The 13216-nt window shown below is 37.8% G+C and overlaps 1 protein-coding gene across 1 annotated transcript; it reads right to left on the bottom strand.

The window, feature by feature from the left end:
- Nucleotides 1–9573: 9573 nt before the first annotated feature.
- LOC309869892 (olfactory receptor 6C2-like) lies at nt 9574–10509 on the bottom strand (the record flags this gene model as incomplete). The annotated part of the gene is made up of 1 exon (XM_082741663.1): nt 9574–10509. The coding sequence occupies one exon, from the start codon at nt 10507–10509 to the stop codon at nt 9574–9576; it is 936 nt and encodes a 311-aa protein (XP_082597789.1).
- Nucleotides 10510–13216: the final 2707 nt, after the last annotated feature.

Raw genomic sequence — 13216 nt, forward strand, 5'->3', positions numbered from 1 at the left:
TGTTTGTCCTCCAGATCACTAATTCTATCTTCTGTCTCAGTTACCCTAGCACTGAGAGAATTTAGATTAGATTGGAACTCATTGAGAGCATTTGGAACCTCATCCCTGGTAGCTTTCAGCTCTGCACTAACATTGTGAACATTATCTCTGGTTGCTTTCATTTTGGCTCTCATCAATTCCATTTGGTCATCCATGGCTTTCTCCAACAATTGTTAGCCCGAATTCTCTTTTTGACATACTGTCTATGTTGATAGCCGTTAGGTCTGTTGCAGAAGGTCCATCCTCTGTATTTTTCTTCTGTTGGGCATTCCTTCTTCTAGTCATTTTGGTGAGAGATGACTGAACGGATGTAGCTGGGTGTATCAACCGTGGTGCAGTCAAGGTGCACCCTGGAAAGCTTCTGAGCAATCAGGATTCCCCAACCAAACGAGAGAAAAAAGAAAAGAAAAGAGAGAGAGAGAGAGAGAGAGACAGGAAAGAAAGGGAAGATAAAAGAGAAGCTTCAGCCCAAATGGGCCCCAAGGTAAGATTGATGAAGTATACAAACAGAAAGAGACAAACAAAAAGTCTGACAAAAGTATATGACAAGAGAAAAAAAATATATATGCAAATAAAAGAAGAATCTGGTCAAAAAGAACCCCACATTACTTTAAATTCTTTATCAATATATTGCTTATCTCCATTTCATTTAACTCTCTTGCTATGATTTTGTCCTGTTCTTTCCTTTGGGACATATTTCTGTCTTTCCTCACTGTGTCTAACTCTCTGTCTGTTTCTCCGTGTTAGGAAATTCAGCTGCATCTCCTGCTCTTGGAAGTAGTGGCTGTATGAAGAAGAGGTCCTGTAATATGCTGCAATGCCTTGTCCCCTGTTCACCAGAACCTGGTGTTTTAGGGGTGTCTCCTATGTGTTTTGTGTGCATCTATTGTTGTGGCCGAGCCATGTTTGCCTTCAATTTAGTCATCTTCAATGTCTCACTTTGTCCATTTGAGGAAGTTTAGTTCCTGTGTTGTTAATGTGCCAGTCTGTGGCTGCCTTCCTTGGGCTTTAGTTGGGTCTAATCAGGCATTTGCAAGAGCTGTGGTCACACCAAGTGGCAGGGTGTTTTCCATGTCTTATCCCTGAAAGGCCTTTATCTGTGGGCCTGGCCTGCAGTCAGACCAGATATCTGCCCCTAGCCCCATGCTTGGGCCACAGTTGGAATGGCGTATGTGGTTCTCTTTCCCTTGGCCCTGGGTAGGAGTCACTTTAGAGTGCTGTTGGCCACTATTAGGGCTGCTTGCACAGTGTTGCACTTGTGGTCCTGTTTGGATGGACTTCTGCTGAGGGCTGGTCTGCAGGAGAACATGAGGGTAGGGTGCATGGAGTTAGCAAGGTTTGTGCCAGTCTGCTGTGGGAGGAGACCTGGATCTTCTTTGTGGAGTGCCTGTCAAGGTTAAGTTGGAGGGGGCAGTTTGCAGGAAAACTTGGGCCTGGGGCACACTGTTAGCAGGCTAGGTAGACAGTGTTTGGACTGATTTCTGGAGATGTCTGTGAGTGGTGGTGGAGGGAAAGAATGCCTACCCACTCTTTGTTCTTGGAGAAGACTCCTAAAGATCACTACCCCTCCAGGACATGTTCTGGGATTAATAATTAAATCTCCTTCCCATATTACCACGTTTTTCAAACTGTTACCTTTATGTTGTGTCTCTAAGGTGCTATTTTTTATACACTTCTTTAAAGGCAGGGAATCAGTTCGCTTTGACCAAGTGGTATCCCCACTTTCATTTGATATAAAAACTCATAAAGTTATGTCCCTCTGGTTTTCAAAGCCCAATGTTATGGAGATTCATCTTCCCAGTGTGGGTCTCCCATGCCTGAGATACCTGGTGTGGGGTCTGCCTTGCCCTTTCTATAGGCTTGCATGTCTCTCCCTCTTCTAGGCAGTCTTGCAGTCAGTTTTATTCCTGACTGAGTGGCCACCCTTCCTACCATTTTTGATGTGGCCTCCTCTCTACCATTAGCTGTGGAGGGTCTGTTCTACCAGTCTTCAGGTCATTTTCTGGGTTAATTACACTGATGTGGCTATTATCTAAGTGTGTCCGTGGGGTGAGGTGAGCTTAGGATTCTCTTTCTCTGCCATCCTCCCTGGATGTCTCTGAATTACATTTTAAACGATGTTTGCCTCTTCCTTATTACTATATATTAGATTGTTAGCTTTTCTTTATTCAGTTATGTTTTAAAAATTATACCTTTTGCAAGATAGTCAATACAATAGGGCATTTCAATAAGTAATTTAATTTTTACATCATAAATTGTCTATCAAATAATGATATTTTGATTTTGAGTAATTCCATCCAATTATAAAATTATCAGCCTCCATTTGTTTAGATTTTAATCCACTTTCTTGATCTAAACATTGGGTATTTTAGTTATTTTTTGAAAGGTTTTATTTATTTTATTTGACAGACAGAGATCACAAGTAGGCAGAGGCAGACAGAGAGAGAGGAAGGGAAGCAGGCTCCCTGCTGAGCAGAGAGCCTGATGTAGGGCTCGATCCTAGGACCCTGGGATCACGATCATGAGCTGAAGGCAGAGGCTTTAACCCACTGAGCCTCCCAGGTGCCCCTGAACATTGGGTCTTTTAGATAAAATAAAATTTCTTAAGATATTCCTTGATGTAATTTTGATGACTATGTGTGCAATCCTGAAAAGGCAGCGCCATACCCTATAGAAATTACAGACCTGGAATAACATGAAACAGGACTGAACCCTGGCTCCAACACTTATTAACACTACCGAATAGTACCACATCTCAGTTTGCTAATCTATGAAACAAAGATTAAAAACCAACTCCAGTGGTCTTTGGAAGATTATCCATTAAAAAATACATATGCGTGTGCATGTGTGTGTATTATAGTAAATTCATAGGTAGATGTTGTAGCTTATGTAAAGTTAGCCTAAACTGATCTCTCAGTAAATGACAACTTTTGTTAATATTTTTTTTTACATCTTAAAATAGAAACCAATTGTAGCAGGGTAGTTAAATCTTGATTTAAATTTCTTTAAAAATGCGTAGCGTTATGCTCCACAAATAAGTGAAACCATATGATAATTGACTCTCTCTGCTTGACTTATTTCACTCAGCATAATAATCTCTTCCAGTCCCATCCATGTTGCTACAAAAGTTGGGTATTTGTCCTTTCTTTTTTTTTTTTTTTTTTTATAAACATATATTTTTATCCCCAGGGGTAAATCACCAGGTTTACACACTTCACAGCACTCACCAAAGCACATACCCTCCCCAATGTCCATAATCCCACCCCCTTCTCCCAAACCCCCTCCCCCCAGCAACCCTCAGTTTGTTTTGTGAGATTAAGAGTCACTTATGGTTTGTCTCCCTCCCAATCCCATCTTGTTTCATTTATTCTTCTCCTACCCACTTAAGCCCCCATGTTGCATCACCACTTCCTCATATCAGGGAGATCATATGATAGTTGTCTTTCTATGATTGACTTATTTCGCTAAGCATGATACGCTCTAGTTCCATCCATGTTGTCGCAAATGGCAAGATTTCATTTCTTTTGATGGCTGCATAGTATTCCATTGTGTATATATACCACATCTTCTTGATCCATTCATCTGTTGATGGACATCTAGGTTCTTTCCATAGTTTGGCTATTGTGGACATTGCTGCTATAAACATTCGGGTGCATGTGCCCCTTTGGATCACTACATTTGTATCTTTAGGGTAAATACCCAATAGTGCAATTGCTGGGTCATAGGGCAGTTCTATTTTCAACATTCTGAGGAACCTCCATGCTGTTTTCCAGAGTGGCTGCACCAGCTTGCATTCCCACCAACAGTGTAGGAGGGTTCCCCTTTCTCCACATCCTCGCCAGCATCTGTCATTTCCTGACTTGTTGATTTTAGCCATTCTGACTGGTGTGAGGTGATATCTCATTGTGGTTTTGATTTGTATTTCCCTGATGCCGAGTGATATGGAGCACTTTTTCATGTGTCTGTTGGCCATCTGGATGTCTTCTTTGCAGAAATGTCTGTTCATGTCCTCTGCCCATTTCTTGATTGGATTATTTGTTCTTTGGGTGTTGAGTTTGCTAAGTTCTTTATAGATTCTGGACACTAGTCCTTTATCTGATATGTCGTTTGCAAATATCTTCTCCCATTCTGTCAGTTGTCTTTTGATTTTGTTAACTGTTTCCTTTGCTGTGCAAAAGCTTTTGATCTTGATGAAATCCCAATAGTTCATTTTTTCCCTTGCTTCCCTTGCCTTTTGCGTTGTTCCTAGGAAGATGTTGCTGCGGCAGAGGTCGAAGAGGTTGCTGCCTGTGTTCTCCTCAAGGATTTTGATGGATTCCTTTCGCACATTGAGGTCCTTCATCCATTTTGAGTCTATTTTTGTGTGTGGTGTAAGGAAATGGTCCAATTTCATTTTTCTGCATGTGGCTGTCCAATTTTCCCAGCACCATTTATTGAAGAGGCTGTCTTTTTTCCATTGGACATTCTTTCCTGCTTTGTCGAAGATGAGTTGACCATAGATTTGAGGGTCTATTTCTGGGCTCTCTATTCTGTTCCATTGATCTATGTGTCTGTTTTTGTGCCAGTACCATGCTGTCTTGATGATGACAGCTTTGTAATAGAGCTTGAAGTCCGGAATTGTGATGCCACCAACGTTGGCTTTCTTTTTCAATATCCCTTTGGCTATTCGAGATCTTTTCTGGTTCCATATAAATTTTAGCATTATTTGTTCCATTTGTGGAGCATAACAAATAGCATGGAGGACATGGGGAGTTAGAGAGGAGAAGGGAGTTGGGGAAAATTGGAAGGGGAGGTGAACCATGAGAGACTATGGACTCTGAAAAACAATCTGAGGGTTTTGAAGGGGTGGGGGGTGGGAGGTTGGGGTACTAGGTGGTGGGTATTATAAAGGGCACGAATTGCATGGAGCACTGGGTGTGGTGAAAAATAATGAATACTGTTATGCTGAAAATAAAAAATAAATTAAAAAAAAAATGCGTAGCGTATTTTACCCATTTGATTCTTCTATGAATTTTTTTTGACAGAAATTATCATTTTTTTTAATAAGTAACAATTTTTTCAGTAATTGTGAGGCTTTCTCATTCAGTATATTTGAAAATAATATATGCAGTATTACTTATTTACTAGGTTTTATATATAGTAAATTATGCATAAAAAGAAGAGTTTGCCTTTCTAGAGGATTTTAGATACACAATATAAACAAAATTTTAGTGAATTAGTACTAAAGAAGAGAAAGTTTAGGTCAAAACAGCAGGTAGGATAGAGCTTCTTCAGATTTAGTTTTTCTGTTTGTGTGGTGGGAGAGGAAGAGATAGCCTGTAAATGGATGACATTCATGTTGAGACCTAAGTGAAAAATAGAGGAAATGAAATGGAAGAATGAGGGAGAGAGCCTTGGGTTTTTTTTTCTCATTTTCATTTTAACAAAGGCAACTGTAAGTACCATATTCTAGAGATACCAGGAGAGAATCCAAAAGGATGTTCATTAGGCCTGGATGCCAAAAGCCAAGAGAAAACTTACCAATGAACTATCACTCTTTGCAGATGATATGATACTACATGTGGAAAACCCAAAAGACTCCACTCCAAAACTGCTAGAACTTGTAGAGGAATTGAGTAAAGTGTCAGGATATGAAATCAATGCACAGAAGTGAGTTGTATTTCTTTACACCAACAACAAGACAGAAGAAATAGAAATTAAGGAGTCCATCCCATTTACAATTGCACCCAAAACTATAAGATAACTAGAAATAAACCTAACCAAAGAGGCTAAAAATCTATACTCAGAAAACTGTAAAGTACTCATGAAAGAAATTGAGGAAGACACAAAAAAATGGAAAAATGTTCCATGCTTCTGGATTGGAAGAATAAATATTGTGAAAATGTCTATGCTACCTAAAGCAATCTACACATTTAATGCAATCCTTATCAAAATCCCACTCATTTTTTTCACAGAAATGGAACAAATAATCCTAAAATTTATATGGAACCAGAAAAGACCTCGAATAGCCAAAGGAATATTGAAAAAGAAAGCCAAAGTTGGTGGCATCACAATTCCGGACTTCAAGCTCTATTACAAAGCTGTCATCATCAATACAGCATGGTACTGGCACAAAAACAGACACATAGATCAAGGGACAGAATAGACAGCCCAGAAATAGACCCTCAACTCTGGTCAACTAATCTTTGACAATGCAGCAAGAATGTCCAGTGGAAAAAAGACAGCCTCTTCAACAAATGGTGCTGGGAAAATTGGACAGCCACATGCAGCAAATTGAAATTGGACCATTTCCTTACACCACACACGAAAATAGACTCAAAATGGATGAGGGACCTCAATGCGAGAAAGAAATGCATCAAAACACTTGAGGAGAGCAGAGGCAACAACCTCTTCGACCTCAGCTGCATCATCTTCTTCCTAAGAACATCGCCAAAGGCAAGGGAAGCAAGGGCAAGAATGAACTTGGGACTTCATGAAGGTCAAAAGCTTTTGCACAGCAAAGGAAACAGTTAACAAAACCAAAAGGCAACTGACAGAATGGGAGAAGATATTTTCAAATGACATATTAGATAAAGGGCTAGTATCCAAAATCTATAAAGAGAACTTAGCAAACTCAACACCCAAAGAACAAATAATCCAATCAAGAAATGGGCAGAAGACATGAACAGACATTTCTGCAAAGAAGACATCCAGATGGCCAACAGACACATGAAAAAGTGCTCCACATCACTCGGCATCAGGGAAATACAAATCAAAACCACAATTAGATATCACCTCACACCAGTCAGAAGGGCTGAAATTAACAAGTCAGGAAATGATAGATGCTGGCAAGGATGCAGAGAAAGGGGAACCCTCCTACACTGTTGGTGGGAATGCAAACTGGTGCAGCCACTCGAAAACAGCATGGAGTTTCCTCAAAAAATTGAAAATGGAGCTACCCTATGACCCAGCAATTGTACTACTGGATATTTACCCTAACGATACAAACATAGGGATCCTAAGGGGCACGTGCACCTGAATGTTTATAGCAGCGATGTCTACAATATTCAAACTATGGAAAGAACCTAGATGTCCATCAACAGATGAATGGATAAAGAAGAGGTGGTATATATACACAGTGGACTACAATGCAGCCATCAAAAGAAATAAAATCTTGCCATTTGTGATGACGTGGATGGAACTAGAGGGTATCATGCTTAGCGAAATAAGTCAATCATAGAAAGAGAACTATCACATGATCTCCCTGATATGAGGAAGTGGAGATGCAACATGGGGGGTTTAGGGAGTAGGAGAAGAATAAATGAAACAAGATGGGATCGGAAGGGAGACAAACAATAAGGGACTCTTAATCTCACAAACTGAGGGTTGCTGGGGGGAGGAGGGGTCGGGAGAGGGGGATGGGGTTATGGACATTGGGGAGGGTATGTGCTATGGTGAGTGCTGTGATGTGTGTAAACCTGGTGATTCACAGACCTGTACCCCTGGGGATGAAAATACATTGTATGTTTATAAAAAAATAATAATAATAAAGTAAAAAATTAAGAAAAAACAAAAGAACTTACCAATATGAAAATTTACTTAGTAGTTTTATGAGTTTTAATTTTAAAAAGTTTTTTTAAGAAAAATTGATGTGCATTTTGTGGTCCTCTAATCTATATGCCATTTACTTCATGAAAAAATATGTAACTATTATTTTAGTTATAACTTTTTAATTATCTTAGTCTTCCATATATATTGATAGCTTGTTTTCTAGATTTCTTTTGAAATTCTGTTTTCATGATATACAAATATTTATTGGTTAATTTAACTACATTTTGAATTTGGATATTCATACTTTAAACAATTGAATATTTTACACAATTTTAATTCCTCAATAGCAATTAACATTTTGACACTGAACTTATCATATCTTTTTACAAAATGGCTTTTTCTCGCATTTATTCTGAGTGAAATAAGCCAAGCAGAGTCAATTATCATATGGTTTCACTTATTTGTGGAGTATAACAAATAGCATGGAGGACATGTGGAGTTAGGAGAAGGGAGTTGGGGGAAATTGGAAGGGGAGGTGAATCATGAGAGACTATGGACTCTGAAAAGCAATCTGAGGGATTTGAAGTGGTGGGGGTGGGTGGGAGGTTGGGGTACCAAGTGGTGGGTATTATAGAGGGCACAGATTGCATGGAGCACTGGGTGTGGTGAAAATAAATAAAAAATAAATAAAATAATGCTGAAAATAAATAAAAAATAAATTTAAAAACACCATTATGTATTTTGTATAGTTTGTGAATCTTTTACTTTTAAAATTTCAGCATTTTATATGAGTGTGTGTATGTGTGTGTGTGTGTGTGTGTGTGTATTTACAAATAAACTCTAGGATCCTAGATATCAAATTCTACTTCCACTTAAGACACATTTATTTAGAATGTATTTATTTTTATTTTATTTACTTTTCAATTATATCATATTAGTTTTTGGCCGTGGTGCTTTTTCTTCTTTTTCAAGTTTTTATTTAAATTTCAGTTAGTTAACATACAGTGTGATAATAGATTCAGGTGTAGAATTTAGTGATTCATCACTTATGTATAACACCCAGTGCTTATCACAAATGTCCTCCTTAATACCAATCACCCATTTAAACCCTTCTCCCACCTACCACCCCCAAGTGCTGCTTCAAAAAAAAATTAATAAGGGTGCCTGGGTGGCTCAGTTGGTTAAGCAACTGCCTTCGGCTTGGGTCATGGTCCCGGAGTCCCGGGATCGAGTGCCGCATCAGGCTCCCAGCTCCATGGGGAGTCTGCTTCTCCCTCTGACCTTCTCGCCTCTCATGCTCTCTCTCAATGTCCCTCTCTGAAATAAATAAATAAAAATTTTAAAAAAAATTAATAATACTGAGATAAATACAATCAGGGATATTGCTAATTAAAAACTTCAACTAGAGCAGTGCCTTGGTGGGTCAGTTGTTTAAGCCTCTGACTCTTGATCTCAGTTCAGGTCTTGATCTCAAGGTCATGAGTTCAAACCCTGTGATGGGTTCCATACTGTGCATCTGTGCATGACTACTTAAATTTTTTTTTTTTTTTGCTTAGAACCTGACCCACCAACATTAGGCACTCAATAAGTTTTATTAGTCAATTAAAATTCAGCAACACTTAGATTAGATGATTAGAAGAGCACTTTAAATCAATTAATTTTTACAAGTCCAGCTAAATACAAGATAAACTATTTATTTCCTTGTTTGGTTCTCATTTGTTTTATTTTTCTGCATTGCAATTTTGTTTGTGAGATTAGAAGTAAAATCAGGTTTACATCAATTAGAAAATTATTATCATGTCCTCTGATTGGGATCTTGGGTTTGTTTGCAGGGTGGGGAGTTAAAGGAGAGAACTCAGGTGGTGAAAGGTGTTAATTCTGGAAGAAATAAATGTTTGAGAAAGTTAACCTAAATAGAAATCATATTAAAAAGAGACAAAGAGATTAAGAGCCTGATGGTTTATGCTTAGCTTGTTATTTTTATTTACGAACTTGAGCATTCTTTTACTTTTTTGAGACCAATGCAATTTTTCTGAAGGACTCACTGAAGGCTTGTCTCACTTGTTTGTTTCTTAGAGTGTAAATGAATGGGTTCAACATGGGAGCTATGGATGACATTAGCACTGCCACACTCTTATTAATAGTCACCGATTCCTTTGCTGAAGGTTTGACATAGATGAAGATACAGCTTCCATAGGTGATGGAAACAACAATCATGTGAGAGGAACAAGTAGAAAAAGCTCTTTTCCTTTGTTGGGAAGAGGGGAATTGTAGAATGGTCTTGATGATGTGAATGTAAGACAGAAGAACACACAGAAGGGTCAGAATGAAGGTCAGCACAGCACAGACAATAACCAACTGCTCTAAGAGCCATGTGTCTGAGCATGAAATCTTCAAGATTGGAGATGCATCACAGAAAAAATAATCAATGACATTTGAATCACAGAATTTCAAATTTAGGAACAGAGTAAGTGGTGGGAATATGATCAACAAGCCAGTCATCCAACAGCCGAGGACAAGCCTCTTGCAGACTCTGTTGTTCATGATGGTCACATAATGCAGGGGTTTGCAAATGGCTACATAGCGGTCATAGGACATTGTAGCCAGGAGGAAAAATTCTGTTACTCCAAAGATGTCGATGAAAAACACTTGAATAACACAAATATTATATGTAATTGACCTGTCACCTGTTGCTATGTTGTACAAGTATCTAGGGATACATGCAGATGTAAATGAAATTTCTAATAAAGCAAAATTCTGTAGGAAAAAGTACATTGGTGTTTTAAGGTGAGAGTCAACTAAAGTGAGGGATATGATGGTCAGATTCCCAGTTATACTCAATATGTAAGTGAGAAGTAGAAATATAAAAATTGGAATCTGAAGTTGAGGGTCCTCTGTCAGTCCCAATAAGATGAAGGTTGTTACTGTGTGGTTTTTCATCACTGACTACTAAATTTTATTCAGTTTGATGTAAAATTTAGAGTTATTTTATTTGAATAGAGTGTGTCAAAGCTAGATGGCAATAAACAGTGACTACAAGAGATAGCATACAAAGGAACATGTGGTTTCTTTTATAAATTAATAAATGATATTGCCAATACTCTGGCTACTCAATTTTTTAATTTTATTTTATTCTTTTGGCAGTTTTGTAATAGATTTTTTAAACATATTTTTAAAAATTGTTCTACTATCTCATTTTCTTTTCCCTCACAATTTTAATCTATACCCAAGAAAGGATTTTCTCATGTGATTAGATTGTGATTCAACAAAATTGTGATTTCTTCTTATATCTAACATTTCTTCTTTATTTCAAAGATGAATATCTCCATTTAGTTTGTTTTATGACTCTTCTTGAAGATTTGGTCATGATAAAATGTAAATGTATAACACCTGATCTGGGCTCCATCAGGGCTGCTGATCCATCCGTGACTTGTATTTTGCATCGTGGCATGATGACGAAGCATGTGCTTATGTCTTGTTTCCTGTTTCAACTTCTAAATTGTTGGATCACTCCTCTGACTCTCTTCTTAAGTTTCTCTGGTGGTATGTAATTTACATTCGGTGTCCACTGGATACATGATACAGAGAGTATTTTAATGCACAATTTGTCTGCTTCGTATGAAGAACTGTTGGGACCAAAGATACACAGCTGGAAAAAACCTCACATGTTTTGGTCTGTTTAAGTATGGAAAACATTGTAATACCTCATTATCACTAAGTTCAGAATCAAATTAAAAATATTGAATATACTCCCTACACACCTGTCTATACTCTCTTTCTCACTCTAAGCTGTAGTGGCAGCATCATGCTGATTAAGAGCACACCTGTTGTGAGACCTCCATCATGCAATACCTGGCTTTCCTGCCCACATCTCTATGACTTCAGGCAAGTTTCCCAACCTCTCAGGCCTTCAGGGTGTTTTAATCACTAAAATGGAGATAATAAGAGTATCTACCATATACAGTTAAAATGATTAGATGAGGTAATGTATTTATGATAAAATCTGATGCATAGTATATGCTTCATTTATGTCAGCTACTATTATCTCTGTCCTACAGATAATTCATGTGACATGACCTCAAAACCACAAAATCCTAAGTGGGATTTATGGTCTGTGTAAGTGATACCTTCTTTCTACTCCACATTTCTTATAGTAAGAGGAATAGATTATATTTACTGAGAATTTATCATGTCGTAGGTCTTGTATAAAGTGGTTTACACTGGTAATCTATCTGGGAAAAAAAAATCTCTCCTTCCACATCTCTCTCTGTCCTTCCACATTCCATCTTTACTTCCTAGTCTCCAACACTACCCAGGTACAACTCCTTATTTGTGATTTTTCACTTTGAGCATCATTTCTACTGAGAAGATTTCTCAACTTTATGTTTGTATTGACTGGTCCTTATTTGTGCTCTCATAACAAATAATTGTTACTTCCATTTTAGCACTTTCGGTGAGAAGGTTAAGTTTGTTGAAATCAGGGACTGCTGTCTTTTTTACTGGGATAGCTCTGAAACTAACAATCCTAGACTTATAGTCAATGGTAAGACATATTGTTCTATAGATACATATATATCTTATTCATTTGCCTACATATTCAAAGCTATCTTCTGTCCTATTTGGGTTTCATCTTGAAACTGCTTTCTAGGGCACCTGGGTGGTGCAGTCAGTTAAGTGTCTGACTCTTGCTTTAGGCTCAGGTCTAATCTTGGGGTTGTGGGATCAAGCCCCAGGTCAAACTCTGCCCTCAGTGGGAAGTGTGCTTGAGATTCTCCCTTTCCCTCTCTCTCTGCCCCAACTTCTCTCTCTCTCTCAAATAAATGAATAAATAAATAAATCTTAAAAAAAGAAACTGCTTTGTCACTAATTTTAATTACTAAACTTTTATATGTACCAGTATCTAAAATTAATAGTTCAGGCAGCATGAAAGGTAAAAACAGCAAAAAGGGTGGTGGTTTCATGATATGCTATTATCTTTCATGCTGGCTGAACTATTAACTGGCATCTGTGACTTGCTTTAGCTTTCAAACAGTTAAATAGTTGTATTTTTCTTTGTAGTTGTTTTGCTTTCTTGAGGACTCTGTCAGTAAGATATTCAAACTGGAGGTAAAAAATTTACATATTTAAATAATTTTTCACATGCCATTTTTTCTTAAAATATATTATAAATATTTTTACATTTCTATTACAAAATATACTTCTTTTAATTCTATTTAATTTCAACCCACTGTATTTATGTAATTCCAGTTTTTTAAAATTGAATGTAATCTAATTTTTTCTTTTTTTTTTTTTGGTGTTCCAAAATTCATTGTCTATGCACCTCACCCAGTGATCCATGCAATACGTGCCCTCCTCAATACCCACCACCAGGCTCACCCAACCCCTTCTCCCCTCCCCTCCCAAACCCCCAGTTTGTTTCTTAGAGCCCACAGTCTCTCATCATTTGTTTCCCCCTCCAGTTTCCCCCAACTCCCTTCTCCTCTCCATTTCCCAATGTCCTCTGTGTTATTCTTTATGCTCCATAAATAAGTGAAACCATCTGATAATTGACTCTCCTTGAATTATTTTACTCAGCATAATGTCCTCCAGTCCTATCCATGTTGATACAAATTTGGGTATTCATCGTTTCTGATGCTCTTTATTTCGG

This window comes from Mustela nivalis (genome assembly GCF_964662115.1).
Source record: "Mustela nivalis genome assembly, chromosome: 7".
Lineage (NCBI taxonomy): Eukaryota > Metazoa > Chordata > Mammalia > Carnivora > Mustelidae > Mustela > Mustela nivalis.